At 39.8% G+C, this 18831-nt stretch overlaps 1 protein-coding gene across 1 annotated transcript; it reads right to left on the minus strand.

Moving 5' to 3' along the window:
- Positions 1–3955: 3955 nt before the first annotated feature.
- LOC124639516 lies at positions 3956–18041 on the minus strand. The gene is made up of 12 exons (XM_047176928.1): positions 17762–18041; positions 15867–16003; positions 14554–14644; positions 13733–13890; positions 9943–10132; positions 9279–9449; positions 8676–8839; positions 7582–7958; positions 7311–7378; positions 6884–6995; positions 4895–5050; positions 3956–4343 (listed from the first exon to the last, which is right to left on the minus strand). Exons 1-12 carry the CDS (start codon positions 17809–17811, stop codon positions 4302–4304), a joined length of 1716 nt encoding a protein of 571 aa, XP_047032884.1. The 5' UTR covers positions 17812–18041; the 3' UTR covers positions 3956–4301.
- Between the last annotated feature and the right edge of the window lie 790 nt (positions 18042–18831).

An 18831-nucleotide genomic window follows, 5' to 3' on the forward strand; every position in this document is an offset into this window, starting at 1 on the left:
TTATATTAACACATGCGAGTACAATAAGACATATACGTATTGTGGTATTTAAATAATGTTTCACATCAATATGTATTAAAGTTGAGAATTTAAAACATTAATTTATTCAATGTAGATAAGTCAATTGATGTTTTTTTTTCAGTAAGTTAGGGGTATTTTTATTGTAGTCTGGGTAGTACTTTGGAAATATTGCATGTTTAAAAAAAGTGAAGATCACAATAATCTTACATCTAACGGTCATGTAATAAGTTTTTACAAAAGTCTTATAAAGCTACCGTAATATCCTTATTAAGGTGCCACTTTCTTTAATCGATAAATAAGATTTGAGCCTCGAATTTGTGCATTGACACTAAGGGTCCAAAAAATCTTGCTCTTCACATTGTTTTTTTTTAATATTTGATAACACAATACCAGAGTAATCAAATGCATTTACTATGTATTTCCGTACTTTTAAATAAAAAATGCTTGCGCAAGCAATGTTAAGCTAAAGAAATAAATAATAATTTACTTTAATCGATAGGTACTTTGGCAACACTAAATTCTACTTTAGAAAGGCGCAAAAGCTCTCATAATCTACCGTTTAAATATTATTTTTAAACGCCATTTTTTATGTCGGTTTTTTGTTCGAGCTTGGCTAAAAAAAGGTTTTACTAATCCTTATTTTCTAGTGTGGCACCTTCGGAGCCTGCGCAAATGATCGATTGAACTGTTTCAACAACAAGAACCATAGAGTATAAAATATCAGTTCTAAGACTTCAATCGTCTGCGCAGGAATTTCAAAAACATCTAAATATTACACATATATGAAACATCTTCTTTTTGGCGAAATATCGATAAGTATTTTTACTTTACTACACAAATATTTAAGAGCTTTAGCTCAGTACAATGTCAACTAGAGTCAGATTTAGAAGTTTACATCAATCAATAAAAAAATATGAATAGGTCTAAAAATTGAGCTTTACAAACAATTTATTGTCCCAAACTTAATGACACTATCGACTTTAACCGTCAAATCCGTAGCGGACCCCGATTGGGGTCTGAACATCAATGTCACCGTAAGCTCGGTTTAGACCCCAATCGGGGTCTGCGAATGAGTCATACACTTTCCTAATTATTTACGCTCATATTTATTTTCTTTCCAATCAAACCGTATTTGTGAGTACTAAATAAAATAACTAAATAAATTTAAACTATTTTGACGCATTCAAACCTTTCATATTTAGCATCCCTTTAGTAATATACCTTTTGAAAATCCAATCGTAATTACCGGGAATTCTGATCGAACTCGCCATGTTTGTTTACATTTGTTGTTTTTTTAAATTTGAAGACGCATAGACAAGATGGCGACGGTGATAGAAGTTTTGCATCGAATGATCCGATTCGTTAAAATAAAGAATCGATTTAATAATTTTATATTATTTGATATTATAATATTACTAAATTGCACTTTTGTATACTGTAATCTGAAAATAAATTAGGAAAAGTAAAATGACTCTATTTATTTTGAAAAAATGCTAGAAAATCAGTGGTAGAAAATACGTTGTAGCCGGAATATTTTTTTTTTCGGTTTTTAGGATTTCTGAAGACCGCAAATTTTGAAGACTTATTTATTTTTTCGGGTGTTTTATGTACAGAATTCCTGTAGTCCTGCCAAACTTAATGGCGGTTCGTTACTTCCGACTTTTTAACTGAGCGGCAAAGCTATTTGACGAGAGCTGTAGTTAGGTGTAGTTATCGCAAAATTTTATGACGATTTTATTGTTTGAAAGGGCAAATAGGTAGTCGGAACTGCTACTCGCTGTTCATCGAAAGCTGGTCCAAGATGGAAGAAAGATGGCCGCCGCTGACTTATTTTTCTTTTCACAAATCTGTCAATACGGGTATCAAATAAATTGCATTGACTAGTAGAACAAGAAAGATTATTTTTGACCGACAAGCTTTAAAGAAGCGCGGGGTCGCTACTCCCCGTCATCCGCCTCAGATCCTCAGAAGTCCTGCGGGATCATTAGGATCAAAAATATTAAGTCGATGCCTAGAGGAATGAAGCAATTTTTTTTCGCCACCAAAGGACAATGAGCGTTTTGATCTACCTCTCCTCTAGCATTAAGTAATACATCAATAGAAAGCTTATGTTATATAAAGTATTTTCTTGTACGGCGGCGATTGTCATTTGTTAGTATTTAGGGAGTTGGACCATGTTTAGTGAAATAAGTAATAACTATGTCTAAAATCTACTGTAGCTTCTTAGGTACTGACAATTTGTTAGAGGTATTTAAGTACGAAATGTTCGATTTAAAAAGGCCTTTCCAGTGATATATAATTAATTACTAGAGAAGGAATCTAAGGACTTGAAACTAACTATCGATAAAAAACCTTAAACATGTTCTAACATCTAAAGTACTAAGAATTGGTAAGTAGTATGTAAGTACAAAATGTAACGCTTAAAAAGACCTTTCAAATGATGTATGACTCATTACTAGAGGGGGAGTAGACCAACATTCAAACATCTCGCCCAATGTCCTTTACGCCGCGCAATGGTGGCCGAATCATTGTTGTGACTCACGCACACAAAAACCACGGTCTGCTCCGATAAAACTTTCCTGAAAGACCGTTGATGCTATCCCCGCACCCCGCGCGCCATTCCGGCGCGCCATCTGAATTTTATTCGAAATTTAAAATTCAAAGGACTTATGGGACACCCAGTATAAAAATTTTACCTATGCTAAAAACTTTCATAAAACTTTAATATTTTTTCTTCACAACAAAAACAAATTGAACCTATAATTTAAAATTAAGAAATAAAATTGAAATAAGTTTCTATTAAAAAATATATACAAAATTGGTATTCGATTATTTATAATAAACATCCGATTTAGGTATCGAATGCACACCGCTGATTGAAAAAAAAAAATGTACTCTGTTCCAAACTCTACTTGACTTTGATCTTGTAAATTGTTCATTTTTATTGTGTATTTTATGTGCTGATTTTTTAGTTATGAATCATAAATAAGTGCACGAAATGTATTGCAACGGATTGAAAATGTTATAAATATGACGTTTGTGTTGTGTTTGAGAAAGTGATGCGATTATTTATTGGTAAGTTTTCACCAAATTTGAAATGCCTAACTTTTCGATAGACTTAGAAACACCGTAATTATTATCTATTTCTGAATTAACTGACCCCATTTGACCTTCGCACGTTGTTGTCAAATAAGTGAGCTCTAAAGTTATAGTTAAAATACTTCTGATCAGGCATTACGGACTTAGAATTTATGTGTTGAAAGTTAGTACAAATTTTTGAGTTCCATGTCGCGATTCAAAATATCCCGCCGAATCAACGGTAAAGTCATATGTCAAAACCTTGTCGAGCAGAGGGGTTAAGGAAACTAAGAAAATAAATGTCAGTAAATATTTTTCATGACACTATACGTACCTGCATTGGTCTTGCTAAGGAATAGGTAACCAGATACAAAATTTGAACATCTGTGATCAGCGTTTTGGCAACTACATTATACATTACAGTTTTGGTATAAAATTGAACATACATATTTTAAATATGATATTTAAATGCATATGTGGTTTAGCTATCTAAGAATGTAACATTAATAGCTACAGAAATGCGAGAATTAATTGATCACAGCTGTCAAATAAATCTCTGGTTACTACTCGTAAAACTTTTTTAATTCAAATTTTTGAATGAAGCTCGAAAGTTTTTTTTAACATATTCAAGAATATCTTTTAGATTTTCACCTTTCTCAAAATATGCTCAGCATTTTACAAGAAATCTTTTTAAAACCGCCTGGGTCGTATAACTACTTACCATTTTACCATCATTCCTAAACAGCTTTTTAATAAGTCACATTCATCAAGTCTATCCATTCAATTTTTAATTTTGTTATTATCGGACGTCCATTTCTTAATTTTTATAGCTACCTCGATTCCAAAGATTTTTTTCGAGATCAAATTGTTCTTATTCAGTAAAAGCCAGTTACTGTGTTTTTAAAGTTAACAGTCATAGACGAACAGTTTCAAGAAATACTTAGTTCAGAAAAATGCAGTTTTTAGAAAAAGTAACTAAATATGAAAAGAAAAATAAAATGCATTATATTTTTTTACAATAACTAGCTTTTCCTGTACAAAGAAAATTAATCTTAGACATTAAAGAAATGTTGAATTAAATTTTTATAGATTGCAACACATAAGAAGAAATTGCTTGAAAATTGGTATACATCGAGACTATTGAATTGTTACGTTTAAGTATAGCTATAGTATGTAAATGGTAAATCTAGAGGAAGACTCGTTCAGTCGGGATATAGAAGATTGGCCTCCCTGCCACATCGTTCCTGCAAATATGTTTTTATCATAACTACTTACTATCCAGTTTGATTCTCAGGCAATGGGATTTCGTTTGTCAAGCTATCGGGTATTTAACGTGAGAAGGTTAAACCGATAACATGAAATTTGGTTTGGATACTTTTCATGGAGAGACTTTAAATAGTTCCCTTGGTTGTAGGAAACGAAAAGTAACAAATAATTCTAAGACTAAAATATATCTAAGCTCTGTTCCCCTATACATTCATTCACTTGTATGTTTGTCAGCATTCTAAAATCACCGATTAGAAAATTCTTTCTCTGTTGGGTTCATTAGGGTACGAAAGTATTCTCCTTGGAATGCAAATGAAACGCGGAAAACAGCTAGTCTATTATCAAACTGCATTATTTGTCACTAGTTTACTCCAGCGATGTTACCCGTTTCCTAAGTGAAATCTTTTTTGTTATTCTGAGATATAAGCTACATTATTGCCTAGTTTTCCGTTTCCGCGTGAAGGAGTAACAAAAAAAAAACATACACACATAAACATTCGCCATTGCAAAATTAGAGTTACGAAGTTACCTGATGTTCGCTGATGAGGTAGACAGGCAGCGACTCGGTGCAGAACTCGCAGGGGATGACGGGCTCCTCGTCGGGCTCCGCCGCCGCCCGCGCCGCCGCCCCCTGCGGCGAAGCGCTACGTGGCCGCAGCTGTGCCAGGTCTGGCCGACAACCCGTCTAGAACATAAGTTATTATAGAGCATCTCTTGGGCAATGACTTTCTTTTGGAAGGAATGTAGGGGATAAAGTTAGTGTTAAAAAAGTCGATTTGCGAGGTGGTCGAAAACCCTATAATGTTAGAAACAAAAAAAATTGAGCGAATAATGCTGTAGAAAAATTACAGGAACAATTAAGAAATATTTTGAGAGGCAGCTTCAAAAGGTTAAACAGAGAGAGCATTTCAAGCCACATCTCTGTCTTTGTCTATAATCCTAAGACCGACCGCACCTTCACAAGTGCTTATAATTTATAAGTCTTTATAAGTTATAAAGGCCTTAATGAAATAAATGATATGCCAAGCGTTGGCACCTTATTTTTATACTCAATTTAAGCCGTTTTTTTATTATTATTTTATTTATTTATTATACTTAGTCTGGCCATAAATACTGTTACACTTAATTATAAAAAAATATTACATTTGAATTTCGAATCTGTCATTTTTATATGATTGTTCATTGTGTTTTCTCATTTTGGCGCCAATACATTGTAAAATATTTTGCGATATTAAAATGGTGTGGGGTGATAAAGAGAACCGAATCGCTGTGATAGCATTACACAAAGTAGGTATGGAGCCAAATGCAATTTTTAAAACTCTCCATACACTTGGTATTAGTAAAATGTTTGTGTACCGGGCTATTAATAGGTACAATGAGACCTCCTCTGTTTGTGACAGAAAAAGATCTGGCCGTCCACGTAGTGTTCGTACGAAAAAGGTGGTCAAAGCAGTAAGGGAAAGAATTCGAAGAAATCCTGTCCGAAAGCAAAAGATTTTATCTCGGGAAATGAAGATAGCACCTAGAACCATGTCGCGTATTTTAAAAGATGACTTAGGACTTGCAGCCTATAAGAGACGCACTGGCCATTTCTTAACTGATAATTTAAAGAAGAATAGGGTGGTAAAATCGAAACAACTACTGAAGCGGTACGCAAAGGGAGGTCACAGAAAAATTTTGTTTACGGATGAGAAAATTTTTACAATTGAGCAACATTTTAACAAACAAAATGACCGTATTTATGCTCAAAGCTCTAAGGAAGCTTCCCAATTAGTCGACAGAGTGCAACGTGGACATTATCCGACTTCAGTGATGGTTTGGTGGGGTGTTAGCTATGAAGGAGTGACTGAGCCATATTTTTGTGAAAAAGGTATCAAAACATCGGCACAAGTGTATCAAGATACCATTCTTGAGAAGGTAGTTAAGCCCCTTAACATCACCATGTTCAATAACCAAGTATGGTCCTTCCAGCAAGACTCGGCGCCGGGTCATAAAGCTCGGTCCACGCAGTCTTGGTTGGAATCGAACGTTTCGGACTTCATCAGAGCTGAAGACTGGCCGTCGTCTAGTCCCGATCTTAATCCGCTGGATTATGATTTGTGGTCAGTTTTAGAGAGTACAGCTTGCTCTAAACGCCATGATAATTTGGAGTCCCTAAAACAATCTATACGATTGGCAGTGAAGAATTTTCCCATGGAAAGAGTGCGTGCTTCTATTGATAACTGGCCTCATCGTTTAAAGGACTGTATTGCAGCCAATGGAGACCACTTCGAATAAGCTTTTTATATTTTTAATTGTTTTATATTTATGTATTAAACTGACACACTGTAAAAGTAATAAATGTTATTTGCAGTTAACAATTTTCTTTTTTCTTTATTACAATATTTATGGCAAGACTAGGTATTTTATTATAATCGGAAAACATACAATATTAACAACTAGGTAACAAAAACAACAAATTATGCATCTCTTAACCAATAACATTATTATTATTTAATAATTTATTAAATAACATTACCTGATGCTGCACGAGGTTGTGTGCGGGTATGAGCGAGTTGCAGAACTCGCACGGCAGCCGCACATCGTCATTAGCGGGCGATGCACGGCCAGAACGATTGCCGCGATCGTTACTGGAAATAATAAAAAAATATTGGTTGTATACCAACGAAAAAGTAATAAACAAATATCCTTATTATTACTCAGCTAATGCGAATAATTATTACTTTAAAAAACAATGGGCAGAAGAAGTACAAACTCAACTTACAGTAAAACTTAGCCAAAGTTTACGCAACTAGTGCGATATTTGCCCGAATGTGCCATAATCTGCTATGGCTTGCGCTATATGTGCAAAATGTGATATGGTTTGCGCTATATGTTCCACAGTTTGCGCTGCTTGTGCAAACATTCTGTTATCATCTGGAAACCCGTCGTAATGGTTAACTTACCCGTTGATATTATTATTGTTATTTTGGTTGGCCGGGATGTTAGGGTTTGAATGATACGGAGCCGTCACCTGGAAATAAACGTATTTTTTTTTTATTTAAATAGGCGTCAAAAACACAAAAGCCTACAACTTAAATAAAATTGGTTTAATTAAAGGTACTGAAATAGCAAAACAAAAATTGTATACTATATGGTTCTCTTTGAACCAGTATACACAGACATGGAAGTTTAAGGATTTTTTTTAACTTAAGCAAGAATTAAACAAGCAGTTACCTCATTCAATCCCCTGCGCAGCTCTCTCAACGAAGACTTGATCTCACTGAACCGATCCGCACTCTTCCTCCTCACATCGTTCTCCCCGTTATTCCGTCTCCCATCCTCCTCCTTCCTCAGCTGCATCTCATTGAACCTCTCCAGAAACTCCTGAGGAGTCATCGGCTTTAAGTTCTGGAACTCCTGCCGTCGCCTCTCAGGGTCTGAGCTAGAAGGATGGCCTAAAACAAAGCCCGGGCTAGGATGTAATTCAGGACTTTTGTTCAAACGACCTTGGAGACGACTCTTGTAGTCTACGTGCGTTTCTGGGTTTTGCAGGGCGTCCATTTTTCGCAGTTTTTCGAGTTTCGCCGCTGGACTCAGTACTGGTGGGAGACCTGGAATGAAATGGAAGTTTTATTTTCACACATAATAGTATCTACTACTACACACTACTCAAAATAATCACAAATAAATAAAATAATCATAAAAAACCGGCCAAGTGCGAGTCGGAATCGCACACGAAAGGTTCCGTTCCATTATTTAGAAAATGAGCAAAAAAATTACGTTTGTTGTATGGGAGCCCCCTAAAATATTTATTGTATTCTAGTTTTCAGTATTTGTTGTTATAGCGGCAACAGAAATACATCATCTGTGAAAATTTCAACACTCTAACTATCACGGTTCATGAGATACAGCCTGGTGACAGACGGACGGACGGACGGACAGAGAAGCGAAAACAATAGGGTCCCGTTTTACCCTTTGGGTACGGAACCCTAAAAAACATCCTAACAATTTTGTGACAGTGGACCACTATAGGCTGTATCTAAATATCTAGTTACTGACCAGAACTTTTCCTTTATATCCACCTTTTTAATATAAGTATCCCACCACTGTCCCTCATTCTACAACCAAAACTACAACTTTTCATTCCAACCTAATAGATAGACATGTGTTGCTGGGGAGTTTGTTGCGCCACTTCTTCTTCCCAGTAAAAACACATAGGAAGTGGTGAAGGGTGGGCGTTTTGGGAGCTGTCTTTTGTATTTTTTTTAAGGTTCGAAAAGTGCTGTATTGCAGCCAAGTTTGACTAAATGATTTTTGATTTTACTCACCCACAGACAAGTTATACGCCTTCTGTTCTTGCCGCTGTCTCTCCTCTCTTTGCTGCCGTTCCATAGCGCTGTAGTAGGGCAGGTCGCGGCGCGGGTTCTCGGGCGGCGAGCGGATCGGCGGCTTTGGAGCCGGACGCTTCTTCACGGCGCCGCGGGAAATACTTCTGGAATTAGGGATAATTTTACTACTTTTGAGGTTGAAAAGCATGTCTTAAAGTTGAAAGGTAAAGTGGCTTTCGGGTACTGTACTTAAATTTACCACGAATAGATCAAATAAAAATCAAAGCAAGCAAAGTCAATTAACACAGCCCTGTGTATGTGGACAGGCTTTTGCCCAGCAGTGTAGCTAATAAGTCGAAGTATGGTCTTTGCAGTGAGAAAACAATATGAAGATGCTACCAAGTATCATCTATCCAAACTATGTTTGCTTCGGTATCCAGTCTAACCGGACATTGCTGAGAACCACTTTATTTATTGAAGCGACTGCCTGTCCGAACTGTTTAACCCATTTACCCGGACAAATCGAAACAACTTCTAAAGACGGTCAAATGACAGCCAAAACTTTCCCAGAAAATTCTAGTTCAAAAAGTAATTAATACTCACAAATCCTTGTCAGTTTTTTTCGTAGTCTCCATATTGGTATTGATCTGTGGCTGATCATTGTTCCTCTTGGCGGGTGCCTTGGAGCCGTTGGTCTGTGGTGCTCGCCAGTCGGACGGCCCCTCGCCGGCCAGGGAAGATGATGATGAACTGGAACTACCGCTGCTGAAGTACCTGGGAATGAAGGTTATGAGTTTTTGGGGGGCAGCAGAATGTTTTGATACAAAACTGTGTTATGTAAAGCCCATTTTGACTAAAATCTGCCAGTGATTCGGTCCAAATCTAGACTGATATTATAAAGAGGATAGATGTTTTTGTTTCTTTGTCAATCCTAGGAATGTTACTTGTGAGATGTCGGCAGATAGAAGAGTATGGCAGGAGAAAACATGCTGCGCCGACCACAAATAAAACTGGGATAAGGCTCCGGAACTATTGAACCGATTTAAAAAATTCTTTCACTGTTGGGAAGCTACATTATTCCCGTGTAACATAGGCCATATTTCTTACGTGTACGGGCAAGAGTTATTTCGAGACGCCAGTGAAACCGCGGGAAAACGGCTGGTACATAAAAAAAACATAAATGCATAGGCTGAAAAACACATTACCCTTATTTGACTGACGCAGTTGCAATTAATGCAATTCAGCAATCCTTAAGTGATCCACTTACTTCATTTCAGTCCTAGGCACGTTAACATTCTTCACGCCATTGGTTCTATTAACATTAGAGGAGGCGGGTCTTGAGAAGCCGTTGCTGGTCGAAGGCATGTTAGTAATGCCTGTGTTGGTGCTCGTGGCTTTAGTCGTTACTGGCTTCGCGGGACCTTTGGGAGGTTCCTTCCTTATTACCGGGGGAGGGTCTGAAATCATTATTAGAACGGTAAACTATGGAGAAATACCGTTGCATTTTCAAATGTCATCATCATCATCTCAGCCATAGGACGTCCACTGCTGAACATAGGCCTCCCCCTTTGATCTCCACAGATACCTGTTGGAAGCGACCTGCATCCAGCGTCTTCCGGCGACCTTTATAAGGTCGTCTGTCCACCTCGTTGGTGGACGTCCTACGCTGCGCTTGCTAGTCCGTGGTCTCCACTCCAGCACTTTTCGGCCCCATCTGCCATCTGCTCTGCGAGCAATATGGCCTGCCCATTGCCACTTCAACTTGCTAATCCGGTGGGCTATATCGGTGACTTTGGTTCGTCTACGGATCTCCTCGTTTCGGATTCGATCACGTAGAGAAACTCCGAGCATAGCCCTCTCCATAGCTCGTTGAGCGACTTTGAGCTTTGAGATGAGGCCGATAGTGAGAGACCACGTTTCGGTGCCGTAAGTCATCACTGGTAACACACATTGGTTGAAGACTTTCGTCTTGAGGCACTGAGGTATGTCGGACGAAAAGACATTGCGTAGTTTCCCGAACGCTGCCCAGCCGAGTTGGATTCGGCGGTTGACCTCTTTCTCGAAGTTGGACCTACCTAATCGGACTACTTGTCCTAGGTAGATATATGAGTCAACAACTTTGAGTACCGAGCTTCCAACAGAGACTGGGGTGGGCTGAACATGGACATTTGACATAATTTTCGTCTTGTCCATGTTCATTTTCAGGCCCACCCGTTGTGAAACTCGGTCGAGGCCCTCGAGCATCATACTGAGTTCCTCCATCGACTTTGCCATGACTACGATGTCGTCGGCAAACCGAAGGTGAGTGATGTATTCGCCGTTGATGTTGATGCCAAGTCCTTGCCATTCCAGGAGCTTGAAGGCGTCTTCCATTGCGGCGGTAAACAGTTTCGGGGAGATAACGTCCCCCTGTCTTACGCCTCTTCTCAATGGAATCGGCTTCGTGCTATGCTCCTGTACTCGGACCGACATGGTGGCGTTATTATACAAACACTTCAACACCTCGATGTACCGATAGTCAATATGGCATCGCTGGAGTGACTCAAGTACCGCCCATGTTTCCACCGAATCGAAGGCTTTCTCATAATCCACAAACGCTAAGCATAATGGCAAGTTATACTCCTCGGTCTTCTGTATAACTTGCCGCAGCGTATGGATGTGGTCTATGGTACTAAAGCCTCTTCGGAAACCGGCTTGTTCGGGAGGCTGGAAGTCATCAAGCCTGTGTTCGAGACGGTTCGTGATAACCCTTGAAAACAGCTTATAAACATGGCTTAGAAGTGTGATGGGTCTGTAGTTCTTCAATAGGCAGTTGTCACCTTTTTTGAAGAACAACACCACCCCACCCCTGCTCCATGCTTCAGGCGTTTTGCCCTCGGACAGGACGGAGTTAAAGAGCTTCTGGAGGACTTTAAGTACCGGTGTTCCACCCGCTCTCAGAAGCTCTGAGGTGATTCCGTCCTCACCCGGCGCCTTGTTGTTCTTAAGCTGCTTCAGGGCCATCCTAATCTCGTACAGACTGATGTCCGGGATATCTTCGGTATAATGTCGGGACAGCTTGGCTCTTGGATCTCCTGCCAAGCTGTCAACGGGCTTTGCGACCGAAGTGTATAACTGTCCATAGAACCTCTCGATCTCGCCTAAAACCTCTGCCTTGGTCGACGCTATGCTGCCATCCTCCCGTTTCAGCTTAGTCATCTGGCTTTGCCCAATAGACTTGTCCTTTGCGAACACTTTGGAGCCTTGGTTTCGCTGTATGGTCTCTTTAACACGGTTCGTATTAAAGAGACGCAGATCGTGTCGCAAGGACTTGGATATGCGTCTATTGAGCTGCCTGTATGACTTCGCGTCGTGGGAAGACTGCAACTGTAGCAAGCGTCGTTCAGCCATGAGGTTTAAGGTTTGGTCGGTCAGTTTATGAGGTCTATCTTTACGGCAGGGTCTAAAAAACTTAGACCCTACCGTGCGGACAGTTTCCACTAGCCCGTCGTTGATCTCGTCCACTGACACTAAGTTCTCGAGGCAAGCAAAGCGATTAGAGAGCTGGAGTTGAAAGCTTTCCGGGTTTTGAATATGGGACCGAGTAGGTCGGAGCATAGACTTCATCAGACTGGACCTTTCAAGTTTAACATTGATATTCAGTGAGGCTCTTACGATTCGGTGATCGCTACCGGTTTTAACCCTGTTGATCACAGAGACATCACTGAATGTCCGTTTCTTGTCGGTCATGAAGAAGTCTATCTCGTTTCTCGTGAAACCATCGGGACTTAACCAGGTCCATTTCCTGTGAGGCGGCTTCTGGAAGAAAGAGTTCATCATAAAGAGTTCCTCTTTCTCCAGAAAGTCGGCCAGCCTCTGTCCCCTAGGGTTCCGTTGCCCATACCCAAATTGCCCCACTCTCAACTCATCACCGCTTTTCTTGCCCAACCTAGCGTTAAAGTCCCCCATAACAACAGTGTAGTGGGTTTTGGAACTATGCATGGCCCTACTTACGTCCTCATACATAGTCTCCACCTCATCATCGGAGTGTGACGAGGTCGGTGCATATACCTGAATGACCTTCAGCGAATATCTTTCAGATATTCTGAGTATTAGGTATATCACCCTGTTCGACACACTGTCGATGGTTATTATGTTGTTTACGAGGGACTTGTGAACGAGAAACCCGACACCACCTTGGGACTTTTGGTCGCCCTCCCGGTAGTAGAGCAAGTTACCAGACTTCAGGGTTACGGTGTCCTCTCCCTCTCTACGGACTTCGCATAACCCTATGATGTCCCAATGTAGCTTGCTCAACTCCTCTTCCAGCTCGCAGATCCTTTCGTCAGTCCTCAATGTGCGTATGTTGTGTGTTACCAGGGCCAGTCGTCGTGGGGGTGGGTAGCCGGATCTCTTCCGGAGATTCTTAGCACCCCCTGCTCCGCCGTTACCTTGACCGCTACCCGCGCCAGGGATAGCGGAGCTGCCGGGGACTGGGGGCCTGGTTTCTGTGAATATCATTTGGGGGGTATTTGCCTTTAATCGCCACGCTTGGCAGGCGGGTTGGCGATCGCAGTGAGCGTGTACAGTTCGCGGAGGGCGCTGCTGCCCGACCTCCGGTTTTCCCTTAGTCGCCTCTTACGACACCCACGGGATGATTTGGGGGGAGCGCAATTCTAAGCCGACGTCCCACGGCGTTTCAAATGTAATATGTACCTATTATTTTCTAGTATCTCATATTCAGATTGGTTTATTTCCTACCTCTAGTTTCGTAGTTGATTTATGATTACATTTTTAAGGTGAAAATAAAACATGGTTAGCCTGGTATGTATGGTGTCGCTAGTCAATTCAAATGATACTGTCTAATCATTTTATGTCTAGAGGATAAAATTTACACACATACTAACTGTACAATTAAAAGATTTTAGGGCACTTACATGTCTTAAATGTCATAATGTTAAATAACGAAAAAACTTGAGAAAGCCACATTGTGGAATTGAATTATTATAATATTCACTGATTCTGATTTTGTGTAAATAAATGATTTTTGTTTCTTTCTGATATTAAGAGCATCTTACCATCGTCCAGCCGAATGAACCCATGGTTGGACTCGACGTGCAGATGGCGGTACTTGATCATGACCCACTCGCGGCAGTCGGGGCACTGCTCAGTGCGCACCCCGCAGTAGTTCTCGTGCGCGGGGAGGTCACGTCGAGGGAGTTCCAGCTCGCAGTACCTTGAGAAGAACGTAGAGAGGGATAAGGTCTATCTAAAAATATTTGTGCTTGAATTTACATAACGTAGGTAAACGTTTACTCCGAATGTATGGCATCAGAGGGACTCCGGTGTGTATCTAATACCAAACGTAGGCGCATAGTATCCGTGGAAGTCAATTTCTATATGGTCCAAAATAACACAACATTGCATTGTAGAAACTTGTCAAACTTTGTTCTCATCATTGTTTCTCGTTCAGTTAGAATACCTTCTCCCCTAGATTTGAATTTGCGAACACAACAGTATAAAATAATGAACGTAAAGGATCGTATTCAAATACACAGAGCAGTTTATTTTCTTTAATTATATGCAGAGTAACAACAATGGTAAATTCATAGAAAGCCATTAAGCGATAAGATCGTTAATGGACTAAGGGGAAAGATCGTGTTACTAACTGTAAGCAATTCTTACAGTGTTGGTTTTCAAGTTACAAAATAAGTTCGCTTTCGTACGATTAACTAACCTAAGGCCCAAGTTCACCGACAATACGAACGTCGGATTTCTTAAAAAACTGTTTAATATGAATTTTCTCGTTTTAAAGTAAATAGTTTCTTTTTAATAAAAATGCAGTTTTAAGTTGTCGGTGAACTTGGGCCCACTCGTTCTTTTTGGACCAACAACTCACCTGCATGTCTTGACGGTGTGAGCGCACGAGTCACGGATGTGGTCCTCCAAGTCTGTCCCGCATACTTGCTCCCCGCATTTCTTGCAAGGCACTGTTGGCAAATACATACATAAGTTTAAAGATGGACGTAATAGTCATAAAGTTTTTGATAAAGCATTCATTACGAAAATATGACTGCTAGACCCAGATTTCAGATTGGCGTAATAAAATCCACAGCAAATAATATCGTTATTCAAAGATTGAAGAAGAAAAGAGAAAGTATGCACTTGCGAAATTCGATTGCGTATGAAATCTGCGGGGTTTATGTGGTCCCATGGGCTACTCTCCCTCTATCAACATTACCTACAAAATAATATATTTCGGTGTTTTTTTTTTTAAATCGGTCTGAAATTCTATATACTCTATCATACTAGTGCAAACCAGCTAAATCCTTTGTTCAATCATCGTAAATAGCTCGAAGGTGTTGCCAAACGAAAGACAGATTCATGTGCATATATACTACTAATCTAAATAATTACAACAGTAAATCATCTGTTTTGAGTACGTACTATGCACCAATGATTAATAGTTATTTTGGATAACTAGGTACATAATTTACTACTTGGATATATCTTGCTCACGTAAAGTGGAACTCGACTTTATTAGATAGAACTGATGTTGAACTTAGTTCTATATTTATTTTGTAGTCTTTGTGCATTATATGATTTTGCTAACTTTTGTTGCAAACTAAAATGTAGTCACAGTCATAGCATGGCCAGACTATAAGTCACTCAATATCTATTAGAAGTCCTATGATACCTAAGACGATGAGTTAGAGAACTATTAAAAACATTTGCTAAAAATGTCTGACAAATCATCAGTGACGACGATGATGATACAGCATGACGATGCGTCGCGAATGCATCCTCGCTGACGTCTGCGTAATAACTGAATGCGTCTTATTTATTTACGTAAGTAAACCAGACGTGTTCAGGCGTAAAAGAGAGAACTTCTTCTACGTAAAACTCTTTTAAATGAAGTTGGTTTTCGCATATTCCTTGCGGTTTCTGGCAAATTAATTTGTCGAGAATTAATAAGCTTGGGTTTGCAGCTTTGACCAAACTTAAATTTTAGGTACGTCGCGTACTGCACATAAGCCTAGTTTTTGTAATTCAAAAGTATTATTGCCGCTTAGACTGAAAGATTCAGTCTCTATTTTCCATCCCAATACTTACCAAAGCCATGGTGGTATATGTAAAAGACGCAAACCTACGATAGCGTGAAATATTTACATAGGTAAGGGGGTGATTTGAAGGGTGTGTAAGTTTACTTACATAGTTTGTGCAGTTTCTCATGATGCTCCTTGAGCTCTGCATACGGCACGGGCTCCTTACAAACGGGACACACTCTGATGTTCCGCGCGCAATGCACGTTGTGGATCGTGAAGTTCACCGTCGGGATTTCGCGCTTACTGTGGACAAAAGTATTGTAAAGTATGTATAATGGTGAAGCAATTTCGACCACGACGGCTGGTGACTATTGATTTGTGCGGTACATACTATAGTTTACGTACGAGCACTTGCGCAGACACAGGTATTCCTTCACTATCTTAGCCCGACCAGAAAGAGAGATCAGGAGCAGTAAGTTAGCTTTTTCTTGTGGCGATGGCCTTTTTATTATTCGAGACACCTCGACCACATGCGCGCCTCTTCTCAAATCTAATAGACAGGCAATTCATTCTGACTTATTGAACTCCGATTGTTGCCGAGCTGATAGAAACTAGGCTGCTACCGAAATAAAACATTGATCTTCCTATAAGGTCGAACGTCAAACAAATTACGTAAGTATTAGGTCAGGTTTTTAGGGCAACAACGGATGCAAATAGTCTGGCTCTGAAAGGAGGAAATAGGCTAAGGTTCAGAGAGATTGAGTCCTAGTAGAAACTGGGCCTCGCGACTGATCCGGCGACAATCAGCGAACGGTTGGCAGGAAGTTCAATGCGAAGTGCCAGTTATAAGGAGGGATACATCCATTGTCCATTAGTGAATGAATCCTTCCTGCCTGTATCAAAACGGACGATGTTAAAGCAGGCCAAAGAATATATAAGCGTGGTAATCTGGATACGTGTAAAATTCATTGGCTAGACAAGAAACCACAAAACAAGGAACATTTGCCCAGCATTGGGATTGAATGTGAATATAACTGATAAAAGTAATTCATATCCATCAATCGCCATCTTTCGCGCTTACTAGAGGACTTTTCTCATAAAGTACATAACGGATTTATAGTCCTTGACTTTATTAGACATTTTTACACTAGCGGATCTTGCCTCTCATTATACCGGGTAATCAGCGTTAATTCGCACCGATAGTGGTCAATATTATTTAAAAACGCGCTACTTTGTAGATTTCTTTAGGAACGCGTATTCGCGCGCTAACACTGCTTGGAACAAAGACATGAACTTAGAACAAGTCGAGTTTTTGTTGCTCGCGTATACGCGTGTATAGAATGGGCAATTTATTCAAGAGTTTGGAAACGCTCTAAAAATAATCATAAGCATCTATTTTTTTTTTAATAGCGGGTAGATTGATTTTTTAGGTATAATATGATATGACGTCGAATTATTTAAGCGCTTAGTTATTTCTTTTTATGTAAAAATGAGCATAGGTGCATAGGTTTACTATTTTAGGTAATATGTAATAAAATAGGCAAGTAACACTTTCGCAAAAAAATACGTTCGCCTTCAAATAATGTGGGTAGGTACCTCTATAAAATTTAAAGGTACAATTACAAGGTTCTGGGAAAAGCTTTGAAAGCAATATCAGAGATCGCAGTGCCGGCTAGTTCCCGGTATCCATCCCCGCCAGTGCAAAATTGATTTTGCAACCTGAAATATAGGTCGCCCAGGTCAAAATAGGTCACAACAAAGATCATCGACCCTTAACTTTATACAAAAAAATATCTTTTATTACAAACATAGCTAGAATAATAATATGTATTTTACGTCTGATACGAGCCTACAGTTCTCACTGGAGGCTAAACACACAAACAATGAGTGTAAGGAAGTTTTTCAAAACAATATTTCGATGTAAGGTAAACAACAAGCGATGTCGGGACAGCTGCGATGTTCGCAATGCTCCAAATAATCTAAAAATAGCCGGCTAACGTGTGTACTCTAAAATAGAACTAATATTGACAACATAGCACGCACAATGCACATTTAACTTACCAATTCTCGCACAGTTTTGTTTCCACTTCGTCTTCCATTTTACTATTCATCGTTTATTTTATTTATATTTAGACTTGCATACGCACTCTTTCAATTGCAAATTAACCTATTTCACAACTGACTGTAGTTACACTTCAATTTCGCACTTCCCAGGCGGTAGTAAGGAGTCAACTGTTGTATTTTATGCATTTATTAATTTAACTTATCTACTGATACGAAATAAAAACATTTTGTGAACACTTTTCGGTGAATCCCGTAACCACAGACTATATTATTTTATTTATTGATAGATGAACTAACTTCACGTCTATGTTTGACATAAATGACAGGCACAGATGATAAACTGATCAGTAGTGATGTCCAATCAAAAAACGACTTCGACTTCCAAAACCTGTTGCGACAAATAAAATCTGGTTTAAAAACAGAAAATAATATCTTTTTGGGTGCTTGTATATTATTCTACTGTTTTTCTAAGTAATATTTTCGCTTGCATGATTTTTGCCAACCTGTTGGTTCACCCGCCTGCCCGTGTCCGTTCCAGTTAATTTTATAGACTAGGAAAGTATTCTCCTTTTTAGTTCAGTGACATGATAGCTATTTTTTCTAAAGAAAATAAATAAAGCTTTGGTTCAAAATTATGTCAATCCTAAGGGTGCGTCCACATCTGGCGAATGCGCCGCGAATGCGCAGCACGCGAGCCGATCGCGAGCTGTCCGCGAGCTGCGCGCGTGCAGTCACTGCAATAGTTCGGTGCGCCTCTTTAGCGCAACTCACGCAAGGCTCGTATAGAGCGCGCGAGCGGCGCGCGATCTGCGCGCAATCAGTTCTCGCCCTTACAGTTCCGTATATTGGCTCAGTACTATCGAAGATGGAAGACGTCGCGCGCCGCTCGCGTGCGGCGCTTAGGTCGCGCGCGAGCTGCGCGCGGGCGGCGCAGAAGCGGCGCACGAACAAAAATGCACGCGCGCAGCTCGCGGACAGCTCGCGATCGGCTCGCGTGCTGCGCATTCGCGGCGCATTCGCCAGATGTGGACGCACCCTAAAACAAAATTATTTTGAGGTTTTATGGT

The sequence above is a fragment of the Helicoverpa zea genome, chromosome 19, assembly GCF_022581195.2.
Source record: "Helicoverpa zea isolate HzStark_Cry1AcR chromosome 19, ilHelZeax1.1, whole genome shotgun sequence".
Taxonomy (NCBI): Eukaryota; Metazoa; Arthropoda; class Insecta; order Lepidoptera; family Noctuidae; genus Helicoverpa; species Helicoverpa zea.

Excerpts from the sequence above, each read along its gene's own strand:
- LOC124639516 (XM_047176928.1), bottom strand. The coding sequence starts at position 17,811 with ATGAATAGTAAAATGGAAGACGAAGTGGAAACAAAACTGTGCGAGAAT. Across the intron at positions 8,840-9,278 it reads AAAAAAACTGACAAGGATTT|AAGTATTTCCCGCGGCGCCG; the intron begins GTGAGTATTAAT and ends CCCTAATTCCAG. Across the intron at positions 7,379-7,581 it reads TGCGCAGGGGATTGAATGAG|GTGACGGCTCCGTATCATTC; the intron begins GTAACTGCTTGT and ends GTTTATTTCCAG.